The 22,418-nt window shown below is 41.2% G+C and overlaps 1 protein-coding gene across 3 annotated transcripts in view; it reads right to left on the bottom strand.

Moving 5' to 3' along the window:
• The window catches only part of knl1 (kinetochore scaffold 1), a 96,080-nt gene that overhangs the window by 46,471 nt on the left and 27,191 nt on the right, over positions 1-22,418 (bottom strand). For 2 of the 3 annotated variants that reach the window (XM_048538389.2, XM_059649308.1), the window contains 6 exons: positions 20,456-20,505; positions 16,874-16,916; positions 10,417-10,454; positions 6,714-6,766; positions 2,072-6,373; positions 707-848 (listed from right to left, as the gene is read on the bottom strand). In XM_048538389.2, the coding sequence (XP_048394346.2) occupies positions 707-848; positions 2,072-6,373; positions 6,714-6,766; positions 10,417-10,454; positions 16,874-16,916; positions 20,456-20,505 (4,628 nt within the window). Of the gene's footprint in view, positions 1-706; positions 849-2,071; positions 6,374-6,713; positions 6,767-10,416; positions 10,455-16,873; positions 16,917-20,249; positions 20,392-20,455; positions 20,506-22,418 lie in introns of all 3 variants that reach the window. The other variant, XM_059649309.1, reaches the window with a different exon arrangement.

Genomic DNA, 22,418 nt, shown 5'->3' with positions numbered 1-22,418 from the left:
GAGGTCAAGGGGTGACTTTATGAGGGGCCTAGCTAAGGTGAATAGCAAAAAAAAAGTCCTTTCCCTAGGATGGGGGATTTCAAACCTAGAGGGAGTACTTTTAAGGTGAGAGGAGAAACGATTTAAAAAGGGACCTGATGGGCAACTTTTTCACACCGAGGCTGGTTCATATGTGGAATGAACTGCCAGAGGAAGTGGTGGATGCAAGTGCAGGTACAACATTTAAAAGATGTTTGGATAGGTACATGAATAGAAAGGTTTACAGGGATATGGGCCAAATGCAGGCAAGTGAGACTAGTTTAATTTGGGAAACTTGGTGGACGTGGACGAGTTGGACTAAAAGATTTGTTTCCATGCTGTACAACTCTGACTCTAAAGACCAAAACAGTAAAAACTGATCTTTTGTGACCTCTGAAAATCTAGAATTGATGCTTCAGTAAAAAGAAAACAATCTTCCACTTCTGGAAGTACCAGCAGTTTGATCCAGTGACAGTGAATGAACAGCAAATCAGTTCCTAGTCAGGATGATGGGGGAAGCAATTACTTGTGGTATTCTATTTATCACCTACACCTGGTTGCTGTCAAAAAATTAAGCGTGAACTACTCAATGTGAGACTGAAATCACAGGTAGGCAAGACCTTGTCTGAAATTAACTTCTTTTAATTCTAAACATATGAAATGCAAATTGACAGAGATCACAACTTACTGGCAGCATCTGCAGAGGTCCCATCTCCTTTGGTTGAATCTAAGGAGCTATTATCCAGGCTTTTTGTCGTTATACTGAGTTGGTTCTCTTCCATGACTTTATGATCCATGCCTTCCCATTGCACAACAGCAGCGTTGTTGGCCTGTATTAAAAATACTTATAAACTTACAGTTGCTACTTAAACATCTGAAGACTCAACTTGATGCCATTAAGAAACATTCACTGCACAAATAGTAGAAATTCTGTCTTTGAACTGAAATATACAGTTGAATTAAAGGAATTTGTTCTAAAACAGTATACGTGGTTTCATGGAATTGGTGGAGATAAGGTAAAGTAAAATTGTATGGAAGGGAAAATAACTTTTGAGTGGTTTTATTGTTTATGTAGAGGATTTTACTCAAAGGAGGACTCCAATAAAAGTACAACAATGCAATGTCTCTCACTAATTTTATCGTGGGAGACAGGAATTGATAGTAAGGAAGGTAAGCTGTTATTCAATTTACTATTTGCACTGTGATGGAATTTGCATCTTATATCGCCTTTTTTCAGTTGAGGACCAGGCAGTCATAATTACTTTTCTAGATGTTTGCATTACTCAGGCAATCCAAACTCCAACCTGAATAAATTGAAACATTTTGGTTCAAGATTAAATCAAAAGAATTACAAAATAAGCCATTGTCCAGAGAATAAAATGTTACCACCACAGGAGAGGCCTTGCCTGGATTTCTTAAAATTCCATGCCCAAATAACTATTCTGGAATTTATTTTTCACCTCAGATTAGATTAGGTTAGATTAGATTCCCTACAGTGTGGAAACAGGCCCTTCGGCCCAGCAAGTCCACACTGCCCCTTGAAGCATCCCACCCAGACCCATCCCCCGATAACCCACACACCCCTGAACACTATGGGCAATTTAGCATGGCCAATCCAGCTAGCCTGCACATCTTTGGACTGTGAGAGGAGACCGGAGCACCCAGAGGAAACCCTCGCAGACACAGGGAGAATGTGCAAACTCCGCACAGACAGTTACCAGAGGCTGGAATTGAACCCGGGTCCCTAGCGCTGTGAGGCTGCAGTGCTAACCACTGAGCCACCGTGCCACCCAATAAACAGAAAACAAGGTGAACAGAAAGGACAACGATTTACATTAATTTTGGTTGTAATTAATAATTTATTTATTCCAGAAGGCCACCTTTTCAGTTCAGCTGTTTCCTTTGCAGGAAGCTATAAGCTTAAGATAGCTTTCCAAATAAGTTTGTCTTTTCATCCGATTTATTGGTTGATTAAATTTAGTTTAAACACACGCAGACTATTAATACAAATCAATTTTAAGCTGGAAAATACTTGTGCAATTTTTTCAGTTACCTTTTGGCTTGAAGAATCAGTATCTTCAGGATGCAAATTTCTCATTTTCTTTCTGCTGCATGAATTTCTGTTCTTCTCCTCTTCATTCCATGCTCGTTTATGGTAAAGCTTTTCTTCTACTGATTTCATAATTTTCAAACCTCCAAGACCTTGGCAACTTACAGCATTCTCATCCTGTTCAGAAGTAGATGAATCTTCTTTTCCAAGTTGTTCAGAGTTAGAGAGGCAGTTCATATCACTGGACTTCAAGGAGACCGATGGCTCAGATTGATCAAATACTTTTTCTATGTTGTCACGATCAGTTGCTTGGCTTTTGTTCTGGAGGCCTGGGGTTTTTTTAGGGTCAATATTAGGTCTTAATATATCTGAATCTACTTTAAATTTGTTTGGTTTGTACATTGTACTCAGAAGTGAGTCAGAACCAAGATGGTCTCCTAATGATTTTGCGACATCCTGATGATTTGAATTTACAGCTTTGTACAAATTTTCTCTACTAGGCAATTTAGGAGGAAAGATTCCTAGAGAAAGATTGAATTTAAATGTGCCCTTAAAAAGCGAACTTTGCTTCAAAAGTCGTGACTTTGCATCCCAGGTTTGACAATTTGTAGAACCTTTTTCACCCACTGGAGGCTTTTCTGAAAAAGTGTCATAAGTTACATTGGTCACAGTGTTCAATTTTTGAAGTGATTGCATGTTAGCAAGACTTGACTTTCTGGATTGATTATGTCCCATATTTTTATTGGCTGTATTTTCAAATTCAGTTACATCATCCATATTTCCAGTTTGGGTACCATCAACTTGATGCCCAACTAGTTCTTCAGAAGATGCCTCACTACTTTGATTGACCAGGCACGATATTTCCTCAGCTTCAAGGTCATTGTTACCTTTCAGGATAGAATCCGAAGAGTTCCCCATAGAAAATGCAGATTCTTTGATTTCTTTCCCATTTATCTTTTCACGTACACACAGTGAACTGACATGTTCTCCATCTTTCTCTGCGTCACCTTCTGTATTTAGGACAGTGATTTCCATGTTCCTGGTTAAAGGATCAGAAGTACCAAGTGTATGGACAGCTTGATTAATATTAGACAGAGCGTTTTCAACTGCAGGTTTTATGTTGACAAATTCTATATTGCTTGGATGGTTACCAGAACCTTTTTGTCCCTTTTCAAGCTCCAACTGGAAAAGGTTGTGATTACTGGAAACATCATACTTACTGGAAATGGACGTGCCATCAATTTTTTTAACTGGTGTATCTTGTTCAGAGACTGGAATCTTATCATTGGTGAATAGTGGCAGAACAGACTCATGAGCAGTGAATCTGGAAGTCATGATAACCGAACCTAATGACTCGTTTATAACTGATACAGATCCATCACACTCAGTGGCAGCCGTACGGTTTTTGGTTATGTCTATGCCATCTGCTTCTGAAGACCTTGTGAATTTATCTCTGGGTAAGGATAAGAGAGAACAGTCAGCATCCGTCAGTTTGGTAATCATTCTCGGCGAACTCAAATCTTCATTTCCAACTTTCCCAATACTTCCACTGATAATTGGAACTGTATGGCTTTTTGTGATGTCCATATCATTTGTGTCAGAAAATACTAATGTCTTATCTCTAGGAAAAGGTGTACATAAACCTTCTGTCCAATTTACCACAGGCCCAAGATTTCCTCCATTAATTGTAACAGTATGGCTTTTAGTTATATCCATATCGTTTGCTTCTGAAAATACCAAGGTCTTATCATTAGGACATGATGACAGAACAGACACTGAGGCATTCTCAATGGACATTTTTTTATCCGAACCCACATTTTGTCTTGCAACAGCCACCAGGTTTTCGCTCTCAATTGCAACTGTATGACTTTTTGTGATGTCCATATCATTTGCTTCTGAAAAGACAAGAGTCTTATCACCAAAACAGGATGAAATAGACTGAGACACATGAGGTTTAGAAGTCATTTTTCGAAAACCTAATGTTTCATTTGTAACTTGTCCAAGGTCTCCTCCATTAATTGTAACAGTATGGCTTTTAGTTATATCCATATCGTTTGCTTCTGAAAACACCAAGGTCTTATCATTGGGAAAAGACGACAGAGCAGACGTGGATGCATTCTCAGCAAAAATCTTATCTGAACCCACTACGGGCCTTTCAACAAGCCCAAGGTTTTCATTCTCAGTTACGACTGTATGGCTTTTGGTGAGGTCCATGTCAGTTGTTTCTGAAAACACCAGGGTTGTTTTGCTGGAAAAAGGTGGTTGAGCAGATGCCGCAGTATTCTCAGCTGAAGTTAGTTTCACTGATTCCAATGGTTCATTTGGAATGTGTCTAAGATTTCCACTCTCAATCGCAACAGTGTGGCTTTCTGTTATATCCATATCATTTGCTTCTGAAAACACAATAGTTTTATTAGCCTGAAAGGACGCTGTAGACTCAGGGACAGTCTGTTTGGAAGGCATTTTAGTGAAAGCTAATGCTTCATTTGTAACTTGCCCAAAGTTTCCATCGTCAGTTGTGAAGGGATGACTCTTGGTTATATCCATATCATTTGCTTCCGAAAATACCAAAGTCTTATCATTGGTAAAAGAGGACAGAACAGATGCGGATCTATTCTCAATGCAAGTCTTCTTGTCTAGACCTGCAATGGGCCTTGCAACAGCCCCAAGGTTTTCGCTCTCAATTGCAACTGTAAGACTTTTGGTAATGTCCATATCATTTGCTTTCAAAAATACCACGGTCTTATCACTGGGAAAAGAAGACAGAGCAGATTCAACAGTACTGTGTCTCAAGGACAGTTTCTTCGGAGCCAATGTTCCATTTGTAACTTGTCCAAGATTTCCACTGTCAATTTGAACTGTACGACTTTTTGTGATGTCCATATCATTTGCATCAGAAAATACCACAGTTCTATCACTTGGAAAAGAAGAATTTGAACCCACTGTCCTGTTTGCAACTGCCCTAAGTTTTCCATATTCAGTTGGGACTGAATTACTTTTCGCGATGTCTACATCATATACTTCAGAAAATAACATTGCCTTGTCACTGGGAAAAGATGACAAAAAGGGCCCAACTGTACTCCACTTTGAAATCAATTTTGTTGAAGCTGATGTTTCATTTTTCACTTGAGCAATGTTTCCGTTGTCAATCATGACTGTATGGCTTTCAGTTATGTCCATATCATTTACTTCTGCAAATACTATTGTTCTGTCATTCTTACCAAATGATGAGACAGATCCAGAAGTACTTTGTCGCCAAGTATTTTTATCTGAACACTTCACTTCATTTCTAACTTGCCCAAGACTTCCACTGTCAATTGTGATGAGGTGACTTTTAGTTATATCCATATCATTTGCTTCTGAAAATACGATGGTTTTATCACTGGGAAAAGATGACGAAACAGGCATAGATTTGAAGGTCAGTGTACTTGCAACTAAAGCCTCACTTTGACTAATCTTGCCACAACGTCTGTTATCTGAGAATATTTTGTCTTCATTAGGAATAAAAGAGGACAGCATCGATTTATCTTTTTCTTGAATTGCGACAGAGGTCAGTTGATTTTGATTTGTGAGGTGCTCTACCTTCCTGACATCAATAGGAGCAGTATGACATCTGGTCATATCCATATAATCTTCTCCAGAAAATATAACAGTTTTATCTTGAAGAAAGGAAGAGTGCGTTGAGCTTTCACTACCTATGGCCTCTACATTGTTAGGTACTGTTGTTGAATGAAGAGTGGTAGCATTTCCCAAGGCAAAATGATTAATAGCAACGGTGTGGCTTCTGGTAAGCTCCATATCGTTGTCCTGATCCAGAAACTGCACAGTTTTGTTTGAATCTAAATTGTTATTTGAATTAAATTTCATTACTAAGTTATTTGTTGTTTCAACATTTTTAACTGTTCCACAAGCTGGAAGAATACCATTGTCTGCTGGTTTCAAGATTTGTTCCTCAAAAATGGAAGCCATTGACACCATTTTATTGCGGTCAGCATCACTCTGCTTTATGCTATTTAAGAATGTTTTAAAATCTATTGTCTTTTGCTGTTTTGGAACTTCATTTTTTCCGATAGAGCTGCAGGACTTATTAGCATTCTCCTTTTCACTGTCAAAACAGGCAGGAGTATGTATTGGTTCTGTAGAATCAATTCCAGTCAAAAAAGATTTGAAGTCAATTTTTTTAGAAAGTGTAATTGCAGCTTTCATTTCAGAAGACTGGACTGGCTCTTCAAGATCTCCTTGTATTTCAACCCCAGACATGGGGAAACTTTGATGTTTACTGACAGTCTCAATGTGTTGACAGTGCTGTTTAAAAATGGGAAGACAATTACATTAAGACTCAAATATTGGACATTTTGCTTGAAAATGCTGTTCTTGATTTTAAAGTATCAAAATGGAAACGGAACACATATTTGCCAAAAAAGAACCTCACCTTTTATAAAATTGCTGTAACTTCAGTATGAGAATCAGACTAAATTAATACAAACATGCTTGCATAAAGTTGTTTGTAAATTCAATCACAGATATAAAACATACAAGCATAATTCTTCCTGCTCACATGACTGAAGGCAAACTGTTTAGCTTCACAGTTATAGGTACAATCCTAAACATACACCAGTACTTGCAAAGACAAATGCTGATTTACCTCAATTTGTTGCAATGGCGTTCGAAGAGGTGCATGAAGCAGGGCATCCATTCCTTTGTGTGGAAAAGATACAAAGAATTAGTATTTTGTCACCCAGAAGAAATGTCTGATTCAGACTATACTTAACGTAAGTATACATAGGTAGATGGAGCATAAAGGACCAACCTCAAGTGTAAAATCTGCTTCTAACAGAGGACTTAAATCCAATTTGCACAAGAACACAAAAGTCACATCGAAGGGATGCAAAATTTTCAACCAAAGCAGAGGGCATGGCAGAACAAACAGTGAGGCCTATGGAAATGAATAGTTTGGGGTACTTGCTGAACTATGTTGATTCTCATTAAATGAATTCTACTGTGATATAGAAATACTTCATCACTATAGTCTGGACAGCAGAATTGGCTAGAAAATTACAACAGTCTAGTACAAGACTTTTAAAAGGGATTTATCTGCTTAGTGTACCAACAGTAGAGATTTACTAGAGTCAAAGACATCCCTCATTGGAAGGGTGAAGAAAATTTCACACAACTTCAGAAATTAGAAATACTGATCTGGTATTCACAGCAACATACAATTCAGATGTGCTGAAATGAAACAAACTGCCAACATGCTCAATAGACCTTAAACAAGTAAGTAACTTGACAAGATAATTTTTTCCTAAAACAAAATAAGGAACAGTATCAGCTAAATTGGAACGGCCAGGTTTTTGCATGGGATAGCATCACATTTAAATTTCTCTCTTCCACAGGAGGCCAATAACCAAACTACAAAAAGATAAGGACTGCCACAATCCTCAACATGAACTTAACCAAAAAAAAAAATTTAAAAGCAAAAAATTAATTGTTTGAATAGTTCATAGAAATTACCATTAGAAAATGGAAAGCAGTAAACCTTAAAAAAAAGCCAACTTTTGTGCTTATGGTTCAGAAGCAGATCTGCAAAGAGAATTGGCCTCAATTCATGATTAACAGGAAATGAGGCAGTAATTCGGATTGAGCTAAGCAGTTACATTTAACTCATGTGGACCATGGGTCATTTCTAGTTGGTAATACACCATGCTGGCTTTGAGCATGGGGGATCAGAAGTGAGTGGACTTTTAGGCTTCGGTTTCCTCCTTTCTCAGCCCGCTTGCCTCTCTCACTATCTTATCACTTTTCCTCTTTATTACCACTATCCTTCTTCTCTGTATACCCTCGCTCCTGAATCTCCTGCTGATAGATTTGCCAGTAAGCCTAGAGCAGCACACAGGGCCTCTGATAGGAGCACAAGTTCCTTACAAAATCTTCTACTTACATTTCTCTATATTGTAACCCCAGGTTCAAACAAAACAGAAATAAAAATGAAATATTTCAAAAACAATCTCTCACTTCATTTTTAAATCGCTTCTCCTATTAAATACAACCTAAAGCTTAAAATCCCCTCTCCTATGGCTTAAGCAAAATAGGGTGAGAATCTGAAATTTGGCTTCGATAAGCAAACGCATTTTCCTATCCGCACAGTGTGGCTAGTCAGATCCTTATTTCATTTACAGCGTTCATGAGCTGGCCAGTCAAATGTATACAAAGCGTCTGAACAGACAAATGAGCAAGTCACAATGATGCAATCATACAAGCATGGAGAAAGCATTTAGAATTAGACACATACTAAAGATATTTGCAACAAATCTAAAGCATTTAAAAGCTTGAGAAGATTTGTTGCTCAGGTTGTGCATGACGTTGTAGTCACGCTTGCCAAGCTGGTGGGTTTGGTTGCAAATTTCATCACCCTGGTAGGTAACATCATCCGTGCGCCTCCGGTGAAGCATCAATGTTTTGTCCCGCTTGTTGTTTCTATGCCTCAGGTTTGCTGGGGTGGTTGGTATTATTTCCAGTTTTGTTCCTCAGTGGTTTGTACACAGGACTATCGACATGTTAGTCAATTTTATGTCCCTTGTTGTCTGTGTGTAGTAAGACAAGTGAGAATTGATCATGTCTCTTGGTGGCTAGTTGGTGTTCATGTGTCCATACATTCACTTTGTATATGCTGTTGAAGGGGAAGTGTGTTGAGAGGCACAAATCTAGTTGTTTCATGGTGGTGTCCCTGTTGATGTTGGTGGTGTCCTGAGTTGTCTGCTTACTTGATTCATTTAGCAGTGTGGCAATTGTTTATTTGGTTAGGTCAATGTTTACGGAGCAAAACAGCGCTGTTACGTCGAAGGATATCATCAGCATCATCTCGTCTTCATCTGTTCTGGTGTCATTGATGATATTGAGGAATTCTTGGGCTGGCTGGGTGGAGTAGGTAGTGTTGTCCCCTAAGTATTTTAAATTTCTTAGGTAGTTTCTGGGCAAATCTATATGTTAGTGTACCTAGCATTGAAACAATGGGTCCGAGGGAGACTCCCCGATTTGTCTATCTTGGGAGTCTGTAGAATCAGGTGGTGTTGGCTGGTTTCGTTTTTTTGGTAGTCTGTCTTGCTGATGTCTCCGGAGTTCTGTAATTTCTTCGAGTTCATTGTAATCCTGTTTCCCAGCAATGGTGTCAAGTCTATTGCCATCCGCTGGTAGGTATCAGTATCTCCTAGCACTACGTTAGCTTTCTTGACTTATTGGGTTCTATTGAAGATTACTGTCGTGCTTCCATTGTGCGCAGGTAAGATTATGTTCCTGCTTTTTCTTGGGTCTTTCCAGGGCTTTCCTCTCTTATGCATTCCATTTTCCTTTTTCGGTGTTAGTTTATAGTCCCAACTATTGTCTGTCTGATGGTCTGTTGTACTTTGTCCATGAGTCTGTTATCTCTTCTGTGTTGAAGATGTTCCACTGTTACCTCCAAGACAGACCACAAACAGGAAAACACCTAATGACTAGAATCACTACCATACATCAAGGACATTTCAGAGATGACCACACGACTACTCAGCCCCCCAGGTATCAGAGTAGCCCACAAACTGACAACCACCCTACGACAGCTACTGATGAATGAAAAGGATCCCATACTCAAAACCAGCAAAACTGGGGTAATAGACAAAATACTATGCAAGGACTTTGAGAAACATTATACAGGCCAAACCAGAGGAAAATTGACTAAACGGATACACACACACTGACTAATCACCAAGAGACATGACCAATTCTCACTTGTCTCACTACACACAGACAACGAAGGACACAACTTTGACTGGGATGACACAATGATGAGCTCACAAGCCAGAGAGAGACGCCAGGGAATTCCTGGAGGCCTGATATTCCAACCAGAACTCCATCAACAAACACATTGAAATAGACCTGGCGTACAAACCACTGAGAAACAAAACTGGAAGGAATACCAACCGTCCTGGCAAACCAAGGCATATAAATAACAAGCAGGACAGAACATCGGTGCATCACCAGAGGCGCACTGATGATGTTACCTAGCAGGCTGACAAAACATTTGCAACCAAATCTACTGGTTCAGTGAGCATGTTTACAACCTCAAACCTAAAGCATTTTAGCACAAAAGTACAGAACAATGAACATGAAGTAAAAGGCAGATGAGAAATGCAAATAATCTAAATAAAATGGTAAGTGGAATGTAAAGAAAGTTGAAAACTTTCCCCTCATTCTATATTATGTGGTCTCTATTATGCTATTATGTCAGAATGCATCACTTCCAAATGAATAGATATAAAACCTGCCAAAAAAAAAGTTATTGAAATGAATGATTAAAAGTGGAATTGCTTACTCACCAGCAATACTGTAATTTGTCTTTTGCGGCATCATGTCTCTACAAAATAAAAACATGCTTCTATTGCATACATTACGTACCTTTAAGCAAACAAATGTAAGCTTAGCTTCAATTGTTGCAATTGAGAGACATGGCATTCCATGTTTTAAACTATCAAATTGCACAGTGTTAAGCTATAACAAAACACAGTTGTGTTTGAAAAAAATTCCACTGGCTACAAGTTTCATAACAGTTTATCCATTGGGATGGAAGAAAGATGTTTTATTCAGGAAATGCAAGAGAACAAAGAAGAGTTCAGAAATGGCTGTAAAGACATCTTTGAATTCATTTGTATCCATTAAATATCACTATTCTGAGAGCGACCCAATAAGATCCATTCTTTTCTTCTTTCAAATCTTCTCTGCAAATCTTTCCCCATTCATTTATTTACTCAATTCAATTTTCAAATTTATTCTTATTTCCACCACACTTACAGTAAGTGTATTCCAAATAACAATGTTCTTCAATTAAACAAAAAAATTCATCGTCTCTTATTTCATTTGAAAAGAATTTTAAATCATTATGCTCTAGTTACTGACTCCTTTGTCAGCTACAAACTGTTGCCTTATCTAAGAAAACCTTTACAATTTTGAATGCTTGAATGCAAATCGCCATTTAAAACTATCTGCTCCAAAGGAAAACAAGTCCAGTTTTTCCTAGATAACAAGGTGTACACCTGGATGAACACAGCAGGCCAAGCACCATCATAGGAGCAGGAAAATTATACCCTTCTTTGGAAATGGGGGAGGGGGAAGGGGGATCTGAAATAAATAGGGATAGAGGGGGAGGCGGATTGAAGATGGATAGGGGAGAAGATAGATGGAGAGGAGACAGACCAGTCGAGGAGGCAGGGATGGAGCCAGTAAAAGGTGAGCGTAGGTGGGGAAGGAGGGAGGATATCGGTCAGTCCGGGGAGGACCAACAGGTCAAGGGGGCGGGATGAAGTTAGTAGGTAGGAGATGGGAGTGGGTCTTGAGGTGGGAGGAGGGGATAGGTGGGAGTAAGGACAGGTTAAAGGAGGCGTGGGCGAGTTGGGCTGGTTTTGGGATGCACTAGGGGGAGGGGAGATTTTGAAGCTTGTGAAGTCCACATTGATACCACTTGGCTACAGGGTTCCCAAGTGGAATACGAGTTGCTACCTTTGGGTGGCATCGTTGTGGTGCTGCAGGAAGCCCAGGATGGACATGTCGTCTGAGGAATGGGAGGGGGAGTTGAAAATCGTTCGCAACCCGGAGGTGCAGTGTTTTAGTGCGAACTGAGCATGGGGACCGCTTTGCAGTGCACCTAAGTCTCCGCTTGGTTCCCCCGATGTAGAGGAGGCCACAATGGGTACAGCGGATGCAATATACCACATTAGCAGATGTGCAGGTGAACATCTGCTTGATGTGGAAAGTCTTCTTGGGGCCTGGGATGGGGGCGAGGGGGGAGTTGTAGGGGCAGTTGTAGCTCTTCCTGCGGATGCAGGGAAAAGTGCCAGGTGTGGTTGGGGTGGAGGGGAGTGTGGAGCGGACAAGAGAGTCACGGAGAGAGTAGTCCCTCCGGAAGGCAGATAAGGGTGGGGAGGAAAAAATGTCTTTGATGGTGGGGCCAGATTGCAGATGGCAGAAGTGTGGGAGGATGATGCGTTAGATCCGGTGGTTGGTGGGGTGGTACCCAAGGACGAGGGGGATTCTGATTTGGTTGTTATTGCGGGAAATGCGGGAGACACGGTCGAGGGCATTCTCGACCACTGGGGGGTTGGGGTTGCGGTCTTTGAAAATGCAGTCCTTGAAAAATGAGGACATGAGATATACAGGAGTGGAATGCCTCATCCTGGAAGCAGATGCAGCGGAGGTGAAGGAGTTGGGAATAGCGGATGGCATTTTTGCAGGAAGGTGGGGGGTAGTAGTAGTGTTCTAGGTAGCTGTGGGAGTCGGTGGGCTTGAAGTGGATATCGGTTTCTAGGTGGTTGCCGGAGATGGAGACAGAGAGGTCCAGGAAGGAGAGCGAGGTATTAGAGATGGTACAGATGAACTTACAGTTGGGGTGTAAGGTGCTGGTGAAATGCATGAACTGTTCGAGCTCCTCATGGGAGCACGAGGCGGCGCTGATACATTCATCAATGTAACGGAGGAAGAGGTGGGGTTTAGGGTCCGTGGGAGGTACAGAAGAGGGATTGCTCCACATAAACCTACAAAAAAGCAGGCATAGCTTGGGCCCATGCAGGCACCCATGGCTACCCCCTTTGTCTGGGAATTGAAAGAGAAGTTGTTGAGGGTGAGGACAAGGAGGAGAACTTCCAGAGGGACCACTCTCTCAGTGACTCCCTTATCCACTCCACACTCCCTTCAGGCCCTACCACATCCGGTACTTTTCCCTGCATCCGCAGGAAGTGCTACAACTGCCCCTACACCTTCCCCCTCACCCCCATCCCAGGCCCCAAGATGACTTTCCACATCAAGATGTTTACCTGCACATCTGCTAATGTGGTATGCTGCATCCGCTGTTCCTATTGTGGCCTTGTCTACAACGGGGAAACCAAGCGTAGGCTCGAGGACCACTTTACGGAACACCTACACTCGGTTCGCACTGAGCAACTACAACTCCCCCTCCCATTTCACAGACGACATGTCCATCCTGGGCCTCCTGCAGTGTCACAACGATGCTACCCGAAGGTTGCAGGAACAGCAACTCATATTCCGCTTGGGAACCCTGCAGCCCGATGGTATCAATGTGGACTTCACAATCTTCAAAATCTCCCCTTCCCCCACTGCATCCCAAAACCAGCCCAGCCAGTCCCCGCCTCCCTAACCTGTCCTTCCTCCCACCTATCCCCTATCCCCATCTTCCTACCTACTGACCTCATCCTGCCCCCTTGACCTGACGGTCCTCCCTGTACTGACCTATCTCCTCCTTACCTCCCCACCTACACTCACCTTTACTGGCTCCATCCCCGCCTCCTTGACCAGTCTGTCTCATCTCCACCTTTCTTTTCCTCTATCCATCTTCTATCCGCCTCCCGTTCTCTCCCTATTTATCTCAGAACCCCCTTCCCCTCCCCCATTTCTGAAGGAGGGTCTAGGCCCAAAATGCCAAGCTTTCCTGCTCCTATGCTGCTGCTTGGCCTGCTATGTTAATCCAGCTCTACAGCTGGTTATCTCAGATTCTCCAGCATCTGCAGTTCCTATTACCTCTCTCCAGTTTTCCCTGTCATTTCATGCAACTTAAGTATTCATCCGTGGTCCAATTCTTGTAAACTTCCTCTATACCATCTCCAAGATCTTGAAAATGTTTCTAAAGCATGCTGCCCATTATTGGCCACAATACCAAAGCCAGGTACAAGTGTTTTCTTCTAAAAAAAATCTTTTTTGTTTTCCATGCTCTAATTATAAAATTAAATGTCCTGTACACCTTTTTTTAAAAAAGTTCTTTATACAACATTTTCAAAAATCTTATATGTGCGCATGATGGAGATGATGGCCCAGTGATATTATTGCTGGACTATTAATCCAGAAACTCAGCAAATATTCCAAGGACCCGAAGTTAAAACCCACCACAGTAGATGGCAAAATTTGAATTCAATAAAAATGTGGAATTAAGAATCTACTGATGACCACAAAACCATTGTCAATTATCAGAAAAACCCACCTGGCTCACTAATGTACACAAAAAGCAGGACAAGACCAACCTGACCAATTAACACCCCAGTCTATTCTTGATCAGTAAAGTGATTGCAGTGCTATCAAACAGTACCTGCTCAGCAGTAACCTGCTGAGTGACACCCAGAGTCAGGTCACCTCCTGATCTCACTACAGCCTTGGTTCAAATGTGGACAAAATAGCTGAGATGGAGGTGACAGAGTGACAGCCCTTGACATTTAAGCCACATTTGAACAAGTGTTGCATCAAGGAGCCTAAGCAAAACTGGAATGAATCGGTATCAGGGAATAAACTCTCCACTGGTTGGAATCATACCTGGCACATATGAAAATGGCTGTGATCGTTGAAGCTCAGTAAACTCAGCTCCAGGACACGTCTGCAAGAGAGTTGCTCAGGTCCTGGGCCCAATCATCTCCAGATGCTTCAATGACTTCACTCCATCATAAAAAGAGATAAAGATGTTGGGTGATGACTGCTCCAATGTTCAGCACTACTGGGGGAGCTATAATATCAAAGCACTCCATGTTCAAATACAATAAGCCTGTACGATATCCAAGCTTGAGCTGACAAATGGAAAACAAAATTTGCCCCACACAAATGCCAGTCAATAACCATCTCACCATTGCCCCTTTATTTTCAAAGTGTTACCACTGACCAGAAATTCAACTGGACTAGTCACAAACACAGTGGCTACAACAAGTCAGAAGCTAAGAACACTAATGAGTAACCCACCTCCTAACTCCCCAAAGCCTGTCCACCAACTAAAAGGCACAAGTCAGGAGTGCAATGGAACACTCCCCTCTTACCTGGATGGGGGCAGCTTCAATGATGGTCAAGCTGCTTAATACCATGCAGGACAAAGCAGCCTGTTTCATTGGCATCACATTCACAAACATCCACCACCGATGCTTAGTACCATCTTCAAGATGAACTGCAGGAACTCGTGAAGGATACTCAGGTAGCACCTCCCAAACCCACGACTACTTCCATCTAGGAGGACAAGGCCACCACCTAAGAGTGCCCTGACAAGCCAGTTGCCATTATTTTAATGTCGCTGGATCAAAAATCCTGGAATTCCCTCCAATATGGCATTATGGGTCAACCATCAACATGCAGCAGTTTATGAAAGCAACTCTCCAACACTTTCTCGAGGGTAACCAAGGATTGACAAAAAAATGCCGGCCAACCAGCGATACCCATGTCCACAAAATTAATTAAAAATGCCAAATGTCCGTTCCTGCATCTGCTTTAAAATTGTACCACATAGTTCCTCAGTAATTTCACAATGCGAACATATAATAATGTAACAGATTATCAAAACTTCAATTCATTGAAACAAAAATAAAAAATATTGTTGAATGATTCAACTTCAAAACAGAAAAACAGCAAAATATCGGTTCAACGGCAAGTTTACAAAAACTACATTGTAACACAGCCTGCATTATGTAACATTTAGTACTGGGTGCCCTCCAGTGACCCTTTAAGCAGACAAAATATTTTTTCTCTAAAAGCCCTCTATGCTGATAAAATGTCCTATGGAAACATCATACTGATAGTAAAATCAAATTCCATCTTACAACCTCAAATGAAATGCCCTGTATGACTTTGTAACTTTCAGCTCAAAAGTGGGTGTTGACTTATGATTGCACACAAGTCAGTTTCAGGTGCAACACATCATATATTGAAGTAGTCCTTATAGGTACTAAGTGCTGACAAAACAATGAGCACCTCTAACAAAAGAATCCATTTACACAGTGTCATTTGAATATCAGTGAATCCTCCACTATCAAGAGCTTGACATCACCATCAATCAGAAACTTAACCAGTCATTTAAGCACTGTGACTATAAGACAAGGTCAAAGGCTAGTTATTTTATAGCAAGTGACGCAACTTTGAAAGAATATAAGATAATAAAATGTGAGGCTGGATGAACACAGCAGGCCAAGCAGCATCTCAGGAGCACAAAAGCTGACGTTTCGGGCCTAGACCCTTCATCAGAGAGGGGGATGGGGGGAGGGAACTGGAATAAATAGGGAGAGAGGGGGAGGCGGACCGAAGATGGAGAGTAAAGAAGATAGTTGGAGAGAGTGTAGGTGGGGAGGTAGGGAGGGGATAGGTCAGTCCAGGGAAGACGGACAGGTCAAGGAGGTGGGATGAGGTTAGTAGGTAGCGGGGGGTGCGGCTTGGGGTGGGAGGAAGGGATGGGTGAGAGGAAGAACCGGTTAGGGAGGCAGAGACAGGTTGGACTGGTTTTGGGATGCAGTGGGTGGGGGGGAAGAGCTGGGCTGGTTGTGTGGTGCAGTGGGGGGAGGGGACGAACTGGGCTGGTTGAGGGATGCAGTAGGGGAAGGGGAGATTTTGAAACTGGTGAAGTCCACATTGATACCATATGGCTGCAGGGTTCCCAGGCGGAATATGAGTTGCTGTTCCTGCAACCTTCGGGTGGCATCATTGTGGCAGTGCAGGAGGCCCATGATGGACATGTCATCAAGAGAATGGGAGGGGGAGTGGAAATGGTTTGCGACTGGGAGGTGCAGTTGTTTTTTAGATCAAAGCAGCTCTAATAAAGTTCAACAAGCCCGGCATCCCTTCAAACTAAGATAGATCAGAGAACACACTCACTTTCAGCTCTGTGGGAGTTGTTTCAACAGATGGGTAGTAGCAGTTCAAGTCAGCATACCATCTACTCGACAGCAACTAGAGATAGGCAATGTATTGGGCATGCCAGTTATATCCATGGCTTGCAAATGATTAAACAAACTAAACAAAAAGTGTCTTTACCTTTCTAACTCAAATGGCCGGTTCTCCTTTTGGCTGTCTTCTCCTGAAAAATTAATATTTCAGCAATTACAAAATGGACAAAAACCTTAATCCTTTTTATCAGTATTCCAATTATAATGTTTAAACAGAAAATATTACTAAGAATTACTTAGTGTACCTGTATGATAACTTGATTCATGTACAAAGAGTCCAGAATCCTTCTATAGGGTTGTCTCTCTCAAGTCGAGTCTCTCCTGCTTAACTGTTTTTGCACCAAAGTGAATAACTTCAACTTTCCCACATTACATCTCATTTGCCACTTTTTTGCCCACTCACTTTACTTAGTTCAGTTTGCTGTCTTCGCATCATCCTCAACTTATTTTCTTTTGTATCATCAACAAATTTGGCTGCAATATACTTGGCCCTTTTCTTTTTCTTCAATTCTATCACACAGCACAACAACCTCTACCATTGTTAAGATAAACAAGCTGGTCCAGAATCCACCCCTGCCAAAATAGAGATCATATATCCAATACTGTTCACACCAATCTGATCCACACCAGCTGTCCAGCCCTGTTTCAACTAGGACTCACGTTTTACCTATACATTAGAATCACAGAATTATAGAATTCCTACAATGCAGGAACAGGCCATTTGACTTATACAGCCTGCACTGAAGAGCATCTCACCTGGACTGATACCTGCACCCTATCCCTGTAACTTCTTATTTACTATGTTTAATCCACCTCACCTGCAATCCCTGGACAGCATGGAGCTAATTAGCATGGCCAATACACCTAACCTGCACATCTTTGGAGTATGGAGGAAACAGGAGAAGACCCATGGAGAAACCGGGAGAACGTGCAAACTTCACAGTCACACAAGCTGGAATCGAACCTGGGTCACTTGTGCTGTGCAGCAGCAGTGCTCACCACTGTACTGCCCACTTTGTAGTTCAGAACTTTGAATAGGGATGGTAAAGGCTTCAATTTTGTCTCCATCACTGACTGACCAGGAAGATCTCCTGTTCTTCCTGCCTGTGACTAACGTTTCTTGGAACAATCTGCAAGTTGACACTGAATGGATTTTGCTGTGTTACAAATACACCTTCCCGAGCCATTCATCTTGAAACGATCCCACAGATTCTGGCTCAGAAACAGAGACGCTACTCACTATGCCACAAGGCATCCTTTAGTCCCTTTATCCAAGCCATTAACATAGATTACAAATAGTTGAGGCCCAGGACTGATCTGATTAATTTTTGCTAATCTGAATGAGCCATTTAACCTAGTTCGTCTGTTTGTTCATTAGACAAGTTCTCTATCCTTGTTAATTTCCCCAACAGCATAAACTCTTACCTTGTAAACTTTTATGTGGCATCAATTCAAATATCGCTGGCAAATCCAAATACACAACATCTGGTTCCTTTCAATTTACCCTCTTTTTACATCCGCAAAAGAACTCTGGTGAATTTTTCAAACATTGCTCTCTTCTCATAAAAATCATTTTGATTCTGTCTGATTCTATGATTTGAGAAACATCCTACTATTTTTTCAATAACAGATTTAGAAAACAAATGATATTAGGCCAACTGGCCTATAAATTTCCAGCTTTCTATTTCACTCTTAAATTGACATGTTAATTTTGCAGCTTTCTAAATCACTGACACCTTTCCAGAATATGGAAAGCTTTGAAGAATATATTACAATGCATTCACCATCTCCGCAGTCACTTAAGGTCTTTTGGTGCAGGTCATCAGGTCCACAAGACTAGTTAGTCTTTAATCACGTTAGTTTTCCTCATACTGTCTCTAGCAATTGTTTTAAATTCTTCCCTTGTCAATTTTCTGTTGATGTTGGAATAGTACTTTTATCTTTTACTGAAGAGATAAAACATTTGTTAAGTCTGTGCCATTTCCTTGTTCTTGCATTATTAATACCCCAGTCTCATTCTCTAACATTTACTTTAGCTACTAAGACTTTATATGGTAAAAGTCACCATAGCTCTACTGGAAACACTGGGCTGATCTCTCATTACTAAGCAAGACAACTGATGGCATTTTAAGCTGAGGGGCATAACTGATTTACATATGATTGTAGAAACTCTCCATATTAATATCATTAGCTATTTTACTCATTATAATTTTCTTAAACATTTTTGTTAAAAAACAAATGTCTGAATCCTTGCTAAAAAGTGGAAGGGGAAGGGTGTGCTATCAGTACAGGGGATAGGTGAAACTTGGGAAGTTGAGAAACAGTGAATGTACAGTGGAGAATCTGTATATACACACACTTACTTGGTTTGAACAAGACAACAAACAATTATGCAAACATTTCCTCAAAGAGAAGAGGAGCCCAATACTGGAGAGATTATTTTTGGATGGCAAAAGTGGGATAGAGAGTTTCAGTGGATCACGCATCTGTTGAGTGAGGGGATTAGCAGCTTTGGAAGATAGGCCCATTTATGGCCGGTGTTGGGGATAAAACAATTGATTCAAATTGAATGCATAATTTTTGAACGTTGGCCCAGGTGATGCTCTGAATTTGTTTAATTCATAATCAGTCAAATTTTCCCAATCTAGTTTGTCACCGGCTAAATTTGAATCATTCAATGTCAGTTCATGTTCTTCCACAACCTCATTTATGAAACATGGTTTGGGAGCTTTATTTATCATAATCTAACAAAAATGTCATACTTACAGATTACAGGTTAAAAGATTTAATGGGAAGCAATGGTCTTGTGGTTTTATCACTAGACTTTTAATCCAGAAATCATGGCAATATTCTGGGGACCCTGGTTGGAATCCCATCATGGCAAATAAGTATCTGGAATTAAGAGTCTAATGATGATCACAAAACCACTGTTAATTGTCAGAAAAATCTATCTTGTCCACTAATGTCCCTTAGGGAAGGAAACTGCCATCCTTATCAGTTCTGGCCTAGGCAGTTATACTCGTATCCCTTGAATGTATATAAAAAGTTAAAAACAATCTGTATACAACCTTTGGTATTTGTGGTATATTCTCTTTTTAAAAGAGAAAAACCTTTTAAAAATTGGACACATTTATAGCGGGTAAACGTTAATATGCAATTGCATCATTTAATTATGCATTTGAGATAACGAGGAACAAAAAAGTACTCCCAAAAATCAAGAATCTGCCCTCAAGAATGATGCACAAAGAGTCCATTTTGATCTCTTTACCGCATGCATTCAGATAAAAAGCCTTTAATTCTGTTCCTAATTTTTATTATTCTAATGTTATTTACTGATACTCTTGCTTGCATACTCTGCCCCTTCCTATCACGCTATTTATCACTACTCTTATCACCAACTTGCACCACTGTTTATCAATTTCCTGGATGGTGATTCAGTCTTCCCAATATGAACATCCACCTACTTAGTTTAGTGCCCTTCCAACTGGTCCCAGTGCATCCAGTGATGAAGCCCTGTGAACAGTATGCCTTCGTGCTTCCTCAAAGAGTGGCTGATTCATGATCAGAAGTTTCTTGATCCCAATCATTTTCTCTGAAGTTTTTTTTCTGTCCCAAGATAAAAAGAAGTAACTCACATGGCATCCGTGTTCTGAAATGGAATCATACTTACCATTTTCTACATCTTGCATTATCATCATCATTTTATCAGTCACAAACTCCCTGAACAGGAAAGGAAAGAGAAAATGTGAGATCTACAATGCCTATGTTTTCAGCCTTTGTACTTCAATTGTCTGTAGCTGATCTAATCACAGAAACCAATTTCAGGAAGATAGGACAGAAAACATTTAGCCTCTCGAGCCTATACTTCTCTCATTGATACTATGGGAAGGAACCAAGGGATCGGTTAAAGTGTGTTTGCTTTAACGCAAGGAGTATCAGGAATAAAAGTGATGAACTTAGAGCATGGATCAGTACCTGGTGCTATGATGTTGTGGCCATAACAGAGACATGGGTTTCTCAGGGGCAGGAATGGTTGCTGGATGTTCCAGGGTTTAGAGCATTTAAAAAGAATAGGGAGGGGGGAAAAAAGAGGAGGGGGTGTAGCACTACGAATCAGAGAGGGTATCACAGCTACAGAAGCTTCCATTGTCGAGGAAGATCTGCCTACCGAGTCAGTCTGGGTGGAAATTAGGAACAGCAAGGGAGTAGTCACCTTGTTAGGGGGTTTACTACAGGCCCCCCAATAGCAGCAGGGAGATTGAAGAAAGCATAGGTCGGCAGATTTTGGAAAAATGTGGACGTAGTAGGGTTGTTGTAATGGGTGACTTTAACTTTCCTAATATTGATTGGAACCTCCTTCGAGCAGAAGATTTGAATGGAGCTGTTTTTGTAAGGTGTGTTCAGGAGGGTTTCCTAACCCAGTACATTGACAGGCCGACGAGGGGAGAGGCCATTCTAGACTTGGTGCTCGGAAATGAGCCGGGGCAGGTATCAGATCTTGTGGTGGGAGAGCATTTTGGTGATAGTGACCATAACTGCCTCACATTCTACATAGCTATGGAGAAGGAGAGGATTAGGCAAAATGGGAGGATATTTAATTGGGGAAGAGGAAACTATGATGCGATTAGACATGAGTTAGGAAGCATGGACTGGGAGCAATTGTTCCATGGCAAAGACACTATAGACATGTGGAGACTGTTTAAAGGAAGAGTTGTTGCGAGTGATGAATAAATATGTCCCTCCGAGACAGGCAAGAAGGGGTAAGATAAAGGAACCTTGGATGACGAGAGCGGTGGAGCTTCTCGTCAAAAGGAAGAAGATAGCTTACATAAGGTGGAGGAAGCTAGGGTCAAGCTCAGCTCTAGGAGATTACAGGCAGGCGAGGAAGGAGCTCAAAAATGGTCTGAGGAGAGCCAAGAGGGGGCATGAGAAAGGCTTGGCAGAACGGATTAGGGAGAACATAAAGGCATTTTACACTTATGTGAGGAATAAGAGAATGGCCAAAGAAAGAGTAGGGCCGATCAGGGATAGCATAGGGAACTTGTGTGTGGAGTCTGAGGAGGTAAGGGAAGCCCTAAATGAGTTTTTTGCTTCTGTCTTTACGAAAGAAACAAACTTTGTAGTGAATGAAACCTTTGAAGAGCAGGTGTGCATGCTGGAATGGATAGAGATAGAGGAAGCTGATGTGCTGAAAATTTTGTCAAACATTAAGATTGACAAGTCGCCAGGTCCGGACCAGATATTTCCTCGGCTGCTTTGGGAAACAAGAAATGCAATTGCTTCGCCACTTGTGAAGATCTTTGCATCCTCACTCTCCACTGGAGTCGTACCTGAGGACTGGAAAGAGGCAAATGTAATTCCTCTCTTCAAGAAAGGAAATAGGGAAATTCGCGGCAATTACAGACCAGTAAGTCTCACGTCTGTCGTCTGCAAGGTGTTAGAAAGGATTCTGAGGGGTAGGATTTATGACCATCTGGAAGAGCATGGCTTGATTAAATGCAGTCAACACGGCTTTGAGAGGGGCAGGTCATGCCTCACAAATCTTATCGAGTTCTTTGAGGATGTGACTAGAAAAGTTGATGAGGGTCAAGCTGTGGATGTGGTGTATATGGACTTCAGCAAGGCATTTGATA

Source organism: Stegostoma tigrinum, chromosome 10, assembly GCF_030684315.1.
Source record: "Stegostoma tigrinum isolate sSteTig4 chromosome 10, sSteTig4.hap1, whole genome shotgun sequence".
NCBI classification, from domain to species: domain Eukaryota; kingdom Metazoa; phylum Chordata; class Chondrichthyes; order Orectolobiformes; family Stegostomatidae; genus Stegostoma; species Stegostoma tigrinum.
The sequence above is the reverse complement of the archived record's forward strand: the minus strand, read 5'-3'. Positions and strand labels throughout refer to the sequence as shown.